The sequence below is a fragment of the Peromyscus leucopus genome, chromosome 10 (assembly GCF_004664715.2).
Source record: "Peromyscus leucopus breed LL Stock chromosome 10, UCI_PerLeu_2.1, whole genome shotgun sequence".
NCBI lineage: Eukaryota > Metazoa > Chordata > Mammalia > Rodentia > Cricetidae > Peromyscus > Peromyscus leucopus.
In genome coordinates, this window is record NC_051071.1 from 61,354,529 (window position 1) to 61,367,655 (window position 13,127).

General features: G+C 39.4%; 1 protein-coding gene across 1 annotated transcript in view; it reads right to left on the bottom strand.

The window, feature by feature from the left end:
- Positions 1 to 13,127, bottom strand: part of Scfd2 (sec1 family domain containing 2) — a 319,505-nt gene that overhangs the window by 266,869 nt on the left and 39,509 nt on the right. The window contains exon 4 of the mRNA XM_028859298.2: positions 3,730 to 3,905. Within this exon, the coding sequence (XP_028715131.1) occupies positions 3,730 to 3,905 (176 nt within the window). The remainder of the gene's footprint in view (positions 1 to 3,729; positions 3,906 to 13,127) is intronic.

Below are 13,127 nucleotides of genomic sequence, written 5' to 3' on the forward strand. Positions count from 1 at the left end.
GGAGCTTGGGATGGGCACTAGTTGGAGGAGGAGGGTACTATGGACCACAACAGTGACGGATGTCTGTGTTCCAACAAAGGCAAGCACTTAGTGAGAAGGTGTCAACAGTGGTTTCTAGACCTGAGTGATGGGGACATCTGGGTGGACTTGGTGACAGCCTTGACTAGGAAGGGAACTAGGTGGAGAGAGGGCACCCCTGGGGGCTGGCAGCATCACAGACAGAAGTGTGATTTATATACCTGTATATATGTGTATATGACCACATACACTAAGGCAATAGAGGAATGGAGACAGAAGGCACAATCGCGGACAGAGTCCTGGGTTCCAAGTCAAAATACATGAAAGGTAACTGGTGAATACAGTCATGAGACATTTAAACACTGTATCGGAAGATCAGTCAAATACAAAAGGGAGTAAAGAAATTATAGTTTTAAATCACCCAATAACTAGTGATTGTTCATACTATTGTTGTAAATATTAACACAACAAAGCAATAAATCCAGATAATTCTCCAGACCTGTTTTACTTTCAAGCAACTAATAAATTCCTTTTTGTAAACCAAGTAATTCCACAGGAAAAACAAATCAAACTGACATTGATCTTACTAAATCACTAAAACCTCTTGTTGGAACCCTACAATGGCAGCACTATGAGCATACATGAAAACATCTAAGGAAAGTATTAAGCAAAACCGTGCACGCGCATGCACGCTCACACACACACACACACACACACACACACACACACACACACACACACACACACACACACACGGGGAGGGGCAGAAACAGAGACAGAGAGACCAAGTTGCCCAGGAATGCAAGGGTGACTATTTAACATTTGGAATACTATAATTCAATTCCTCACATTAACAGGCTAAAGGAAGAAAACAAACAGTTGTCTAAAAAGTTCCAAATCTTCATTAAATCAAACTGAGTTAATAGGACATCGAAGGGCAGAACTGCGGCAGAGGTGTTCAGAGTTGGGGACGAGATAAAGAAGCCTGTCCTCCTTCCCTGACTGAGCAGTTGCCGCATCCTGTTCAATGCACCATCTAAGTGGACCAAGACCAGAAGAGAAAAGCAACTGTTCTATCCACACACAAACACTGTTGCTTATACTTGGAAACCCAAGAGAATACTAAAGAAAAGCAAGACAAGGCAACTATGTCACAGATACATGATCAGTATTTAAAAGCTGAACAATTCCAGGAAACAAAAACTGGAAAAATCATTTTATTTTAAACTATCCATGAAAACATCTAAATATCTTTTAAGGAAAAGTCCGAGATGAATAAGAATTTCAACCATGTGAGAAAAAAATATTTCCCCAACATAAGGGAGGAAAATGATGTTAAAGCTATAATCTGTATTAGTAAAGTTAAACACACACATATATATGTGTGTATACATGTGTGTATGTATATATGATATATATATATACATACACACATATATGTGTTATATGCTGTGGAATATTATTTTAACTAGACAAAAATGTGTTACATTTGTTTATATTGCCTATGTTTAACAACGTAAGGTGTGTGCCCAACTGTATAAAGATGTGTTGTATCTGTTTCTCCTTGCCTGCTTAAGGAACCTGAACGGTCAATATCTAGGCAGAGAAAGGGTAGGTGGGGCTGTCAGGCAGAGAGAATAAATAGAAGGAGAAATCTCGGCTTGATAGAGGAGAAGGAGAAGGAGGAGAAAAGAAGGAGGGAGAAAGAAAGGGAGAAGCGCGGGCCAGCCAACCAGGCAGCAGACACAGAGCAGGACATATAGAAATAAAGGTAAAAAGCCTCAGGGCAAAAGGTCAATAAAGAGAAACAGGTTAATTTAAGTTAAAAGAGCTAGTCAGAAACGAGCTTAAGCAAGGCCAAGCGTTTATAACTAATATTAAGTCTCTGTGTCATGATTTGGGAGCTGGTTGGTGGCATAAGATCCTCTCCAAATGGATGCCCTGGAGGAACTCTTCTCCAAGCGTTTCTGAAGACATGCTCCAGGATACTCAGCCACCTGCTTTGACACACACTCTTAAGTTGGAGCAGACCTACTGAACACCACTACGGTCACATATATCAAGTGTTTACTCATGGTATGGTATAGGAAATTTAGAGGCAAAATCAATTGTTTAAGGATATTTACAATATAATGTAACTTATGCAAAAATTAAAGCCCATAGTAACTGTACTCTACTAATTATATAGAAAAATAAATATTTAGAAAAAATTTAAAAAAAGCAAGAAACAGGGGTCTGGATAGATGGCTCAGCGGTTAAGAACACTGGTTATTCTTCCAGAGGACCCATGTTCAATGCCCAACACACACATGGCAGCTCACAACTGTCTGTACCTCCTATTGCAGGGGATCTGACACCCTTATACAGACATACATGCAGGCAAAATACCAATGTACATAAAATAAACATAAAAAATTATTTTTTAAAAAAGTAAGAAACAGAGCTAGGACTACCTATAGAGGGAAAAAAAGAACCAGATTAGGGAAAAATCTATATCAAAGATGCTTCACTTATCTCTACTTTTATTTCTAAAGGGTTGAAGGGTAATTATGAAAAAAATGGTAAATTATTATACCTGTAAGGAAGTTCATAGATGTTAGCTGTATTATGCAAGTTTATCTTTTATAATATTATATTTTAAAAATACATATGTGTAAATTCTCTATAATTTATACCCTATAATATAAAAATGCACATTTTTAGATGTTTCCTATGAAGACAGTTCGTAAATTATGGACAGTTCTTCCGCTACAAACAGATCTCTTACTAAAGACTATAAACAGGATTTCTCTCCCTCCATCTGTTGACAAGCATTATGTTAAGGCATGCGATCTACCTTGTTTAAAGACTACAGACTAGGTAGTGCCAAAAGAAATCTAAATATCTTTGCCCTGGAGGAGATGGGAATTGGGGGGGGGGCTAGGGGGAAGGGAAAAACAAGGGAATCCTTGGCTGATATGTAGAATTAAATTATAAAATAAAAAAAAAGAATAAAAAGAAAAAAATCTAAATAGCTAGATATTCTTACAGGAAAAGTAGCAAGAATTAAATAAAGACTATCAAGATCTAGAAAGATCCAAAGGCCATAAAAGTGAAATGTTTCCAGAAGTTAAAATGGTCAAAATTTTCCTTATAATCAAGAAGTCAAGGCAAAAATGTTAATTTTTATAATTATGTGAAAGTTTCTGGTTGAATGTTAACTGGATGGCATGTAGAGGATTGGGTGCAGGGCACACATATCAGTTATTTCCTATTGCATGATAAAACTCCACGACCAAGGCAAGTTCACAGATGGTAGGCTTTATTTGGGCTTTGGGTTCCAGAGGGATAAGAGGCCATCACCACTGCAACGGGGCAAGTATGGCAGCAGGCAGCCTTGGTGGCTGAAGCAGCAAGGTGGAGGCTCATGTCTTAAACCACAAGCATGAAGCAGAGAAAGCAAACTGGGAATTATGGGAGACCCTGAGTCCTCAAGGCCTGTCCACAGCAGTGCACTTCTTCTATCAAGGCCACATCTCTTAACCTATCCAAACAGCACCACCAACCAGAGACCAAGTAGTCCAACATCTGACCCTCTGTGGAACATTCTCATTCGAACCATAATTGCATATGTCAACAATATGATTTTACTCAGATAATAATAGATATCCAAGTGTTTTTCTGGAAGTCAAAACTTCAGTAACATATTAATAAGTTCACATAGCAACATACCTGTAGAAGAAGCCTTTCAAATGCCAGAAAGTTATCCCACTTGGCAGTCTGTGGGTGTTTCAGAGTTTGAACTGTGGCCATCCCAAGCTGTAGGAGCCCACAGTGATTTGTAAGAGCTTTGAGGTTGTTCTTGAAGAGTTGAATATAGGACATGAGCTGCCCTGGTGTGACTCTCCCTGGAGAAACATAAAAACGTATCAGTGCAATCTCTTCACTTGTACAAAATAATGACAAGGAGGCTGTGAACAAACCCTGTCTTAGATGTGCATAGAACTCCAGAGCTGATCAGTCTTCCCTAAACTATTATGATTCTTCCAATAACACAAGGACAACATCAAAACTGATGATATTTGCTGCTTTTGCAAGAAAGAAAATAGAGATTAAGCCAACTGGCCAAAGCCATATTGCTAGTAGGACTCATTTTATAATTTCCTAATATCCTAAAATGAGTTTTCAAATAAAGGCACACAAATATTTGTTGATCTCAACATAGAAATCTATGAATGACATATGGACACAAGAATCCAAGAGGTAAATGAAAAGCTTTTTAATTGTGTGCATGTAGAAAAAGCATGTTACAGTCATGACCAAAACCTTCACCACTGGTATCAGAGACTTCATAACTGCATTCATGAGGTCCAAGGCCATCTGCTACATGGCCCAAAAGTGTATGACAAACGAAGGTAAATTGCTAGTGAACATACAAAGTGCATGTAATCACATGCACACAGTGAATCAATACACTTCCTTCATTGTCCTGTGATGGACTCATCTCCCACTCTCCGATTTGTTACATTTCATAGCTGATAGTCATCAATGCTTTACACAAGGCTCCTTCCTATACACCAAATTCTCCCCATGAGACAAAAAGAAGGCAGTGAGGCAAACATAACTGTAAGTCAATAGACCATTCCTGTAGATTTCACCAATGCCATGTGTGGACTGTTTTCTGAAACTGAACTTCAACTCTGTATTGCTATACTTACAGTTTTTTAAAATTGTTAATAAAACCACCTGCATTAACTCAGCACATGCATGCACTAAGAGAAACAAGCCCTCTTCTGATCCTCAGAGCAACTACACAAGGCAGCATCTATTAACCTCACCTAAGGTGCTCAGAGCGGAGTGTCTGCCACAGTGTTAGCTAGCAGATACCACCTAGTAAGTAGCTGTTGTTGAAGATTAGGATACACACAAAACAGACCTGGCCATGAGAAACTTAAAAGCCTGAGTTATATTTGCTCTTTAAATAAATGTTTTTGAAGAGATTAAAAAAATACTGAAGTTCTTTCTTATCAATGTATCATGGCAAGCATCTAAGAAAAAGAACAGGAAATGCCTATTCCATCCATCTACCCATCCATCCATCCATCCATCCATCCATCCATCCATCCTTCCATCCATCTCTGTCTATCTCTCTAGTTAGCATACAAAATAACAGGTTTCATTTAGGAAATCTTTATATCATATATCACTGAATTTTGCTTTCATTCTCCTCCTCAACTACCCTCTCCCATCCCTGGTTCTCAAAGTGCAACCTAACAATTTACTTGTTCACATACTAACAAAAAGAAAAAAGAAAAGAAAAACTTCATCATATACTTCTTCTCTTGCTCTTAGGTTTATTAAGATATTGCTTAGACACAGTAAAAATCCACCCTTTTCTGGTGTGCAGTTCTGAGTTTTGACGCATACACACAGCATTTGTGGTGGGTAAGCCATCTAGATGCACACCATTTCTATCATTCTAACACTCTCGCTCTCTGTAGTCAACTCCATCTCCAACTCTACTCCTTGGTGAGCACTAAAATGCCTTTCTCTGGCTTCTGTTTGTGAGTTTTTTCCTTTCTAGAGTGTCCTATTAATGGGACCACACAGATGTAACTATTTGAGTCTGGCTTTTTTCACATTAGCATAGTGTATTTGAGATTCATCCATGTTCTTGAATTAAATAATAGCTTTCTCCTTTTACTTGCTGAATATTACTTCATTGTATTAGATTTACTAAAGCTTAGGCACTTAGTTGTCTTTCCACAGCAAATGATCTCTGGGGTAATCTTCATTCTTAAAACTGTAAATAGTCCTTCACCAACATCTGAGTACATGTTTTCATGCATATACACGCACCTATGGTTTCATTTTTCTTTGGCAAATTTCCAGGAGTTGGGTCCTATGCTAAGTGCACACTTATTATAAGAAACTGGCAACCTAAGGCCAAATGGTGAGAGTTCTAGTCACCCCACAGCCTCACCAGCACTGGATAGTGTCAGTTCCATTTATTTTAGCTATTCTAACAAGTGTGTAGTAAGAGCTCCTTGTGGTTTGAACTTGCATTTTTCTAAGGACTACTAAAGTTGATCATCTTCTCAGGTGCCTATCTGACATCCAACACTTTTTCAAGTGTCCATTCAAACCTTTCCCGTGCCTTAATTGTTTCCCTTATTATTGGTTTGTACCACTAACTTTCAACTATGTATTAATTTGCTATATATTTCATGCCAGGCACAGAAATAAACACATTGCTGCTAGTTGTAAACTTATGGACAAATGCCTCCTTGATGCTCTCTTGATTAATTTGGGTTATCTCATGAATTACATGTAATGTTACATACTTTTTGTACAAATGATTCTCATTTTTGTGCCACAATATGCTGACACACACTTATTATATTAAATATGTGAAAAGAAACAATGGTCTAAAGTGTATAGACCCCAAAATTGGTATGAACTCTGAACTTAGCCCACTGCTTGCAAATGATACTGGATTACACCCTCAGCTCCTCAATGCATTTTTGGATGTGCAACATGCAGATGACGTCAGTGTGGCTCCTGGAAAGCACATTTCAGTGCACTGAAAGAGACAGCCATGCTTGCCTAGCATGTGCAAGGCTCTAGGTTCAATCCTTAGTGCTGGGGTGAGGGTGGAAGAAGCTAAGGATATAGCTCCATGGTAGAAGGCCTTCCTGGTATGCAGAAAACAGCGGGTTCATTCTTCAGCACAACAGGGGAGTGACGGGTGGGTGGGAGGAGGAGATCCATATAACAATCATACACATTTTATTCAACATGATGGTAACAACAAAGAAACATAAGTCTCCAGAATGTGACAGGCTCCATGTGTGTCCTGTGATTCTGTTTTAGGGAGGCTACCAGAAATGAGAATCAGTAAAGAACTTGCCAGATGGTCTGCTTAGATTTTTATTGTAATAACTCTATGTTCTAGTTTTGCCTCACCTGCTCTAGGCAAGTGATCTGCTACTGAGCCCTCCCCTAGCCTCAGCATATGCTTGTTTTGAAGGTAAAGGGTGTCTCCAATTAGAAGACAGAACTTTTACGGTTAGCACTGCTCAGACTGCACTTAGCCACCATACCTAGGTAAAGCCTCCTTTCCACATAAGGCTTGTGATCTAAAGAGACAAACGACTTCTTAACAAGAAAGGCCAAGCAAACCCCACACCGTGAGCTGGTGGTCACTAAGCATCAGTGCTCTGATCCACAGTACATCCTCTTCTTCCATCCCCACGTCACCACCACGTCATAGGCTATGCCATGACAGTGGGTCACTTCTCTAACTGGAATAACATACAAACTGGAGGTTGGCAAACAAGTATTTCACACAGATGCTTTAAAATAAACTTGTGACAGTCTTGGGAATTTAAGCATAACCTTATACAAAAAAAAAAAAAGTAAACCAACCAATTAACTAACAAAAACTCTTCCATGATCATGCTTCGGTGATTCTGCATGATGAGTCCATCAGTGAGCTGTAATTTAGGTGAATTTCCCCACTTCTGTACTTTTTATTTGTAAACTGTTTTTAATAGGGTGCTTTATGTGTTTTAGAGCATTGCATTTACAAAATGAAAATGCTGTAAATATTGCATATTTCATGTGTTTGTAATAAAAGTTACAAGTAATTAGACAGAAGTGTTTTTGCACCAATGTTATTACGTCAAGTAAAGTCATCCAACCCCCCACCCAAAAAATGCTATCATGGGAAATTAAATAAAGCTACCCAGTTCCCTTCAACTAAACAGCAAGCAATAAGAACCAGGCATTGAAGAGGTAACAGAATCATTGGCCATCCTTCACTTTATGAAAGAGAAGGGGGACCTGTCAGGCAGATTTACATGGTGATTTAAAAATGTCAAGCCAGAGGCTTTGCAAGACAATTTTAAGGACCATAAAAAAGGTTACTTTATATCAAGACCACAATGATATACAGCAACTTTTTAACAAGTGACACTTTGACGCTGGACAAGTGACTTTTAAGTCTTTAAACTACTAATTCAGTACATTAAAGCAAACTTATTAAAATACAATTCTCTCGTGGGGAAAAACAAAGTAAATGGGCAGTGCTGAGCAGCACGAGCTACAGACAGAGCTGAGTGCTAATGAAGCGATGCCCGTGCGCAGCTCTGCCTCTCGGCTCTGCTGGCCATGCTTGTCCTGGCCTGCATCCCCCCAGATGGCCACTGTCTTCAATGCGTTTCCCTTTGCCTCCAATGCTAAACAGCCGCCTCTTCACTACCACTTCCCAAGGAGCTGCCTTGAACTCCTTATATCAAGTCCTATATTTGCTATAAGATTAATGTGTAGCAATTAAATGTATCTTTTTAACGGCACCAGTATTTATTAAGATTATTATTGTTTTTGTTAATACTCTGATTACAAGAGTGTGTGTGTGTGTGTGTGTGTGTGTGTGTGTGTGTGTGTGTGTGTGTAATGGGCTGTTACTGAAGGTAAATTCTCCTTTCACAATGAGCCCTGATGCCTAATGTGAATTTTATAAAACACAAGTTTTTTGTTTTTTTCAGGAATGCAGATAATAACGTGTAGACCAGGGAGGCAGCTCTGCTAGACTTAACTATTCATGTCAGTCAGCACTACTGGAGCAAACCGAACGCTGACTCAATGGCCACACGAAGAGCCAGATGCTGCATAATGACAAGAGCTAATGGAGAAAGGGGACTTATTGGAAGAGGGTTTCAACTGGGAGAGAAGAGAGGATATGGGGAAGATACAATCAGAGTACACTGTAAGACTGAAAGAATAAATACAATTTTTATGGCTGAGCAATCCTGTAAATTATGTACAAAAGGCCGAATGTCTACCCTGAATACGTGGGTTTCTCAGGAGAACCCCAGGAATGATGGGAAGCAGCAGAAAGAGATCAGGATGTAATCTACAAACAGACAAAAGCATTCAATACCCCACCTGTTGCTTATCATAACTTACATTAATGCTTAAGCTGTTTTATCTGTTGTCATCTACAAAAGCTAACACATTGTTCAAGTCCTAAAAAGATACTAAGTCCTTCTTCGTTTTTTTCACTTCTCAGCTTCCTGCCTTTCAAATCATCTGTCCCTTCATTTGTGCCTGGTCGGAATTTATTGGTAAATACATTTCATTTCAGAAGCATAGTTTTAGTATTACATGCTTTTTCTATAGGCTACATCTAAATGTTCAAAAGCAGTCAACACTGTTTAAATCAATATAAACTATATAACTATTCATAGCAAAGCTCAATTACCTGCCTGCAGTTATATTGCCTTATTCACAAGTTACTTTGAGAAGCAGATGGTGAGGGTAGGGGGATGGAGGATACCACACTAATGCTTTATTGTATGAATGTGATCATCTGAATTTCCCATAAGCTTGTACTAGTATCTCTTCTTTAATACTCCCCTGATTCTGAAACAAAGTAATGTCTGTTTCATGTAGAACGGACAGATGTTTATTTTTCTCTGGGAAATTTGACTTTATTAGTACCACTGACTTGTACAATGGGTAAAGCTCTGTCTTTCAACAGCCACAGAAATTGAGGAATAATAATAACTGCCTGCTTCCCACCTCAACTGAGGTCGAAGGGTAAAGAAATATGGTTAAGGTGCAGATGGAGAGATTTAAGCCACACATGAGAAAAACATTTCCTGGTCATGATGACTATTAGACACAGAAACAAATTATTAAAAGGGAGGGACAGGGAGAGAGAAGAGCACATAAATCTTCCTCCACGGGGATGTGAAGGGCAGTATACACAGCCATCTGTACAGTGAAGCTTGGACAAAGTGCAGCTGTGAACTGATGTCCACTTTATAACCCCATAAATACTCAGGAAGATTTGGGGGTAGGCCTTGATAGTATGTGTTCTGGTTACACATGCTTTTTTTGCCCTGGACACGGTATATATAGTCAGAGTAGAAGAAGAAATGAATATGAAGATAGCATGTAGTTCTACAGATGTGAAAATAGCATGTAGTTCTATGAAGCAAATCAATTCAATGGGTCCAAAGAAATCTGCCAGAGGATCTTTTCTGAGGCTGGTCTGGAATAAAGTACAACCATCCCAGGATCACAAGTCTCCGAGAGAAAATAAACAGTTCTCACTAAAGGCACACAAAACGGTGAAATATGAAACCCCCAGAAACAGTTATGGCTTGCCTTTCTATGAAGCCCTGCCTGCCCAGGACTACCACAGCCTCAGCAGCACAGACTCAGTAGACAGCAAGGACGACACTCCTGTGATCAAGGGAGAGAACAGCAGGTGCCAGCGGAACCTTTCCTTGGTAAGTCCACTCTGATGCACAGAACTCCTGCTCTTAAAAGAACCTCTGATAAAGAAACTCCCACTCAGGAGCCAAAAGCCTTTTCGCCATTTCATGCTCTTAGGTTGGTTTGTTTTTTAACTCTGGCCCCAAATTCTCTTGTTCAGAATCCCTTTGTATAAGCAAGATGGCTAACAACAGGAGCCTAACATTCATGCACCTCCCACCTCCAGACAAAGGAGCTCTCCAGTAAACAGACTACATTTAGAAGAGGGCAAGAGAAGGCGAGTTCTGAAGCATGTTACATCAAAAACTTAGGATGGCCACACAGACCAAAGGAAACTTCTTATCTTAGCTGTCCCTGCTCCTACTGAAAAAAGAAAAACACAGGGTCAGGTGGTGGGGGTGCACGCCTTTAATCCCAGCAATCAAGAGGCAAAGGCGGGATGATCTCTGTGAGTTCGAGGCCAGCCTGTCTCCAAAGTGAGCTCTAGGACAGTCAAAGATACAAAGAGAGAGAGAAACCCTGTCTCCAAAAAGAAAGAGAGAGAGAGAGAGAGAGAGAGAGAGAGAGAGAGAGAGAGAGAGAGAGAGAGAGAAGGAAGGGAGGGAGGTCAGTAGAGGGCATCAGATCCCTGGGAACTGGAGGTACAAATGGTTGTGAGCCATCATGTGGGTGCTAGGAATGAAATAGGTCCCCTGTAAGAACAGCAGGTACTCTGACTGATAAACATCTCTCCTGACCCTTCTCACTTTATTTTCAAACTTTCCCATGATTGGAATTTTGTTTTGATTTTTCTTCTCTTTTAATCTCTTGCTCATTTTTCTTCCTCCGTAATATTCCTCTATACTTCTCCTCTCCCTTTTCTTTTCATTTATATAACCTTGCTTCTCATGTGTTTTCCTTTTTCTATGCTGTGAAAAAACAGATCCAACTCTGTCAAGGCTTTAGAATACCTGATCTCAAACTACACTACAGAGCCATATTAACAGAAGCATCATGGTACTGGCACAAAGATGAGACATGTAGACCAATGGAATAGGATAGAAGACCCAAAAATTAACCTTAATCCACTTAATTTTCAACAAAGACATCAAAAGTATACATTAGAAAAAAGGCAGGTTTGCACTGGGGAAAACTGGAGATCAACAGCTATGATAGGAACATAGATCTCTACCTTACCATCCTGCACAAAGGGCAATTCAAAATGAATCACGGACATAGGAAGTGTAAGAAGAAAGCACAGGTAAAACACATCAAGACACAGGCAAGGGGGCTGGAGAGATGGCTCAGAAGTTAAGAGCACTGGGCAGCGATTCCAGAGGACCAAGGGTCAATTCCCAGCACCCACATGTGGCTCAGAATTGTCTGTAACTCCAGTTCCAGGTAATCTGGTGCCCTCTTCTGACCTCTGTAGGCACCAGACACACATGCGGTACATAGACTTAACATACAGGCAAAACACCAATCTATATAAAATTAAAGTTAATTAATTATTTTTTTTTAAAAATGTAGACATAGGCAAAGACTTTCTGAACATGACTACAAAAGCACATAAAATAACCCCAAGAACTGAATAATGGGATGACAGGAAATTAAAAAGGGTTTTCACAGCAAAGGAAACAATCACGTGAAAATGCCAAGAGGACTGAAAAAAATCTGCCAACTATGTATCAGACAGATGATTACTATCTAGAAAATATAAAAAGCTGTAAAAAATAAATACCAAATAATTTCCAATCGACAAATGAGCTAATCAAAGAATTAAAAATGACAAAGAAAGATTTGAATTAGTGTTCACATCTTTTGCCATCGAGAAATGCAAATTAACACTGCTTTGAGATCTGATCTCACCCAGGTCAGAATGGCTAGCAACATGAAAACAAATGCTGACAAGGTTTGGGGGGAGAGGGACCCTAATAAACTCTGCTAGGAATATAAACTGAAATAATCACTATGGAAGTCAATGTAGAAATTCCTCAAAAAGTAAGGGGGTACAAATGATAGATCAGTGGGTTAATAATGTGCTTCTTGCCTAATGACACCAATTTGATCACCAGAACCTATACAAAGGCGAGATGCATTGACATTTATATGTGTGTGTGTGTTTGTATATATATATATATAAAATCATCTCAGCACTATTACTGGGAGAAGGGAGGTGCAGACAGGGTAATTAGCATAATTCTCTGGTCAGATAGCCTGATGTACACTGTGCAGCATCAGAAACAAGAAAGACCCCTCCTCAATGAGGCAGAAGGCAAAAACTGACTCCCAAAAGTTGTCCTGTTAGGTGGATGGTTAGAAGCGCACGCCTTTAATCCCAGCACTTGGGAGGTAGAGGCAGGAGGATCTCTGTGAGTTTGAGGACAGCCTGGTCTACAGAGTGAGTTCCAGAATAACCAGGGCTGCTCCACATAGAAACCCTGTCTCAGAAAAAAATAAAATAATTTTTAAAAGTTGTCCCTGACCTCCACACAAGCCCTCACTCACACACACACTCATACATATACATGCACACACACAATAAATCAATAACATAATTTTTAAATTAAAATAGATCTGCCATATGATCTAGCTATTCCACTCCCAGATGTACATCCAAACAATGCTAAGTCACCATACCACAGAGATTCTAGCACATCCATGCTTATTGCTACAATATTTGCAATATCTAAGAAATGGAACTAAGCCTACCTATCTACCAATAGAAGATGGATAAAGAAAATGTAAACACAATGGAGTCTTATTCAGCTGTAAAGTAAAGCCATGGTAGATAACTAAAAAACCATGGGCAGGGAAATGTATAGAACTAAAGGACATTATGTTAAGTGGAATAAGTGCTATAG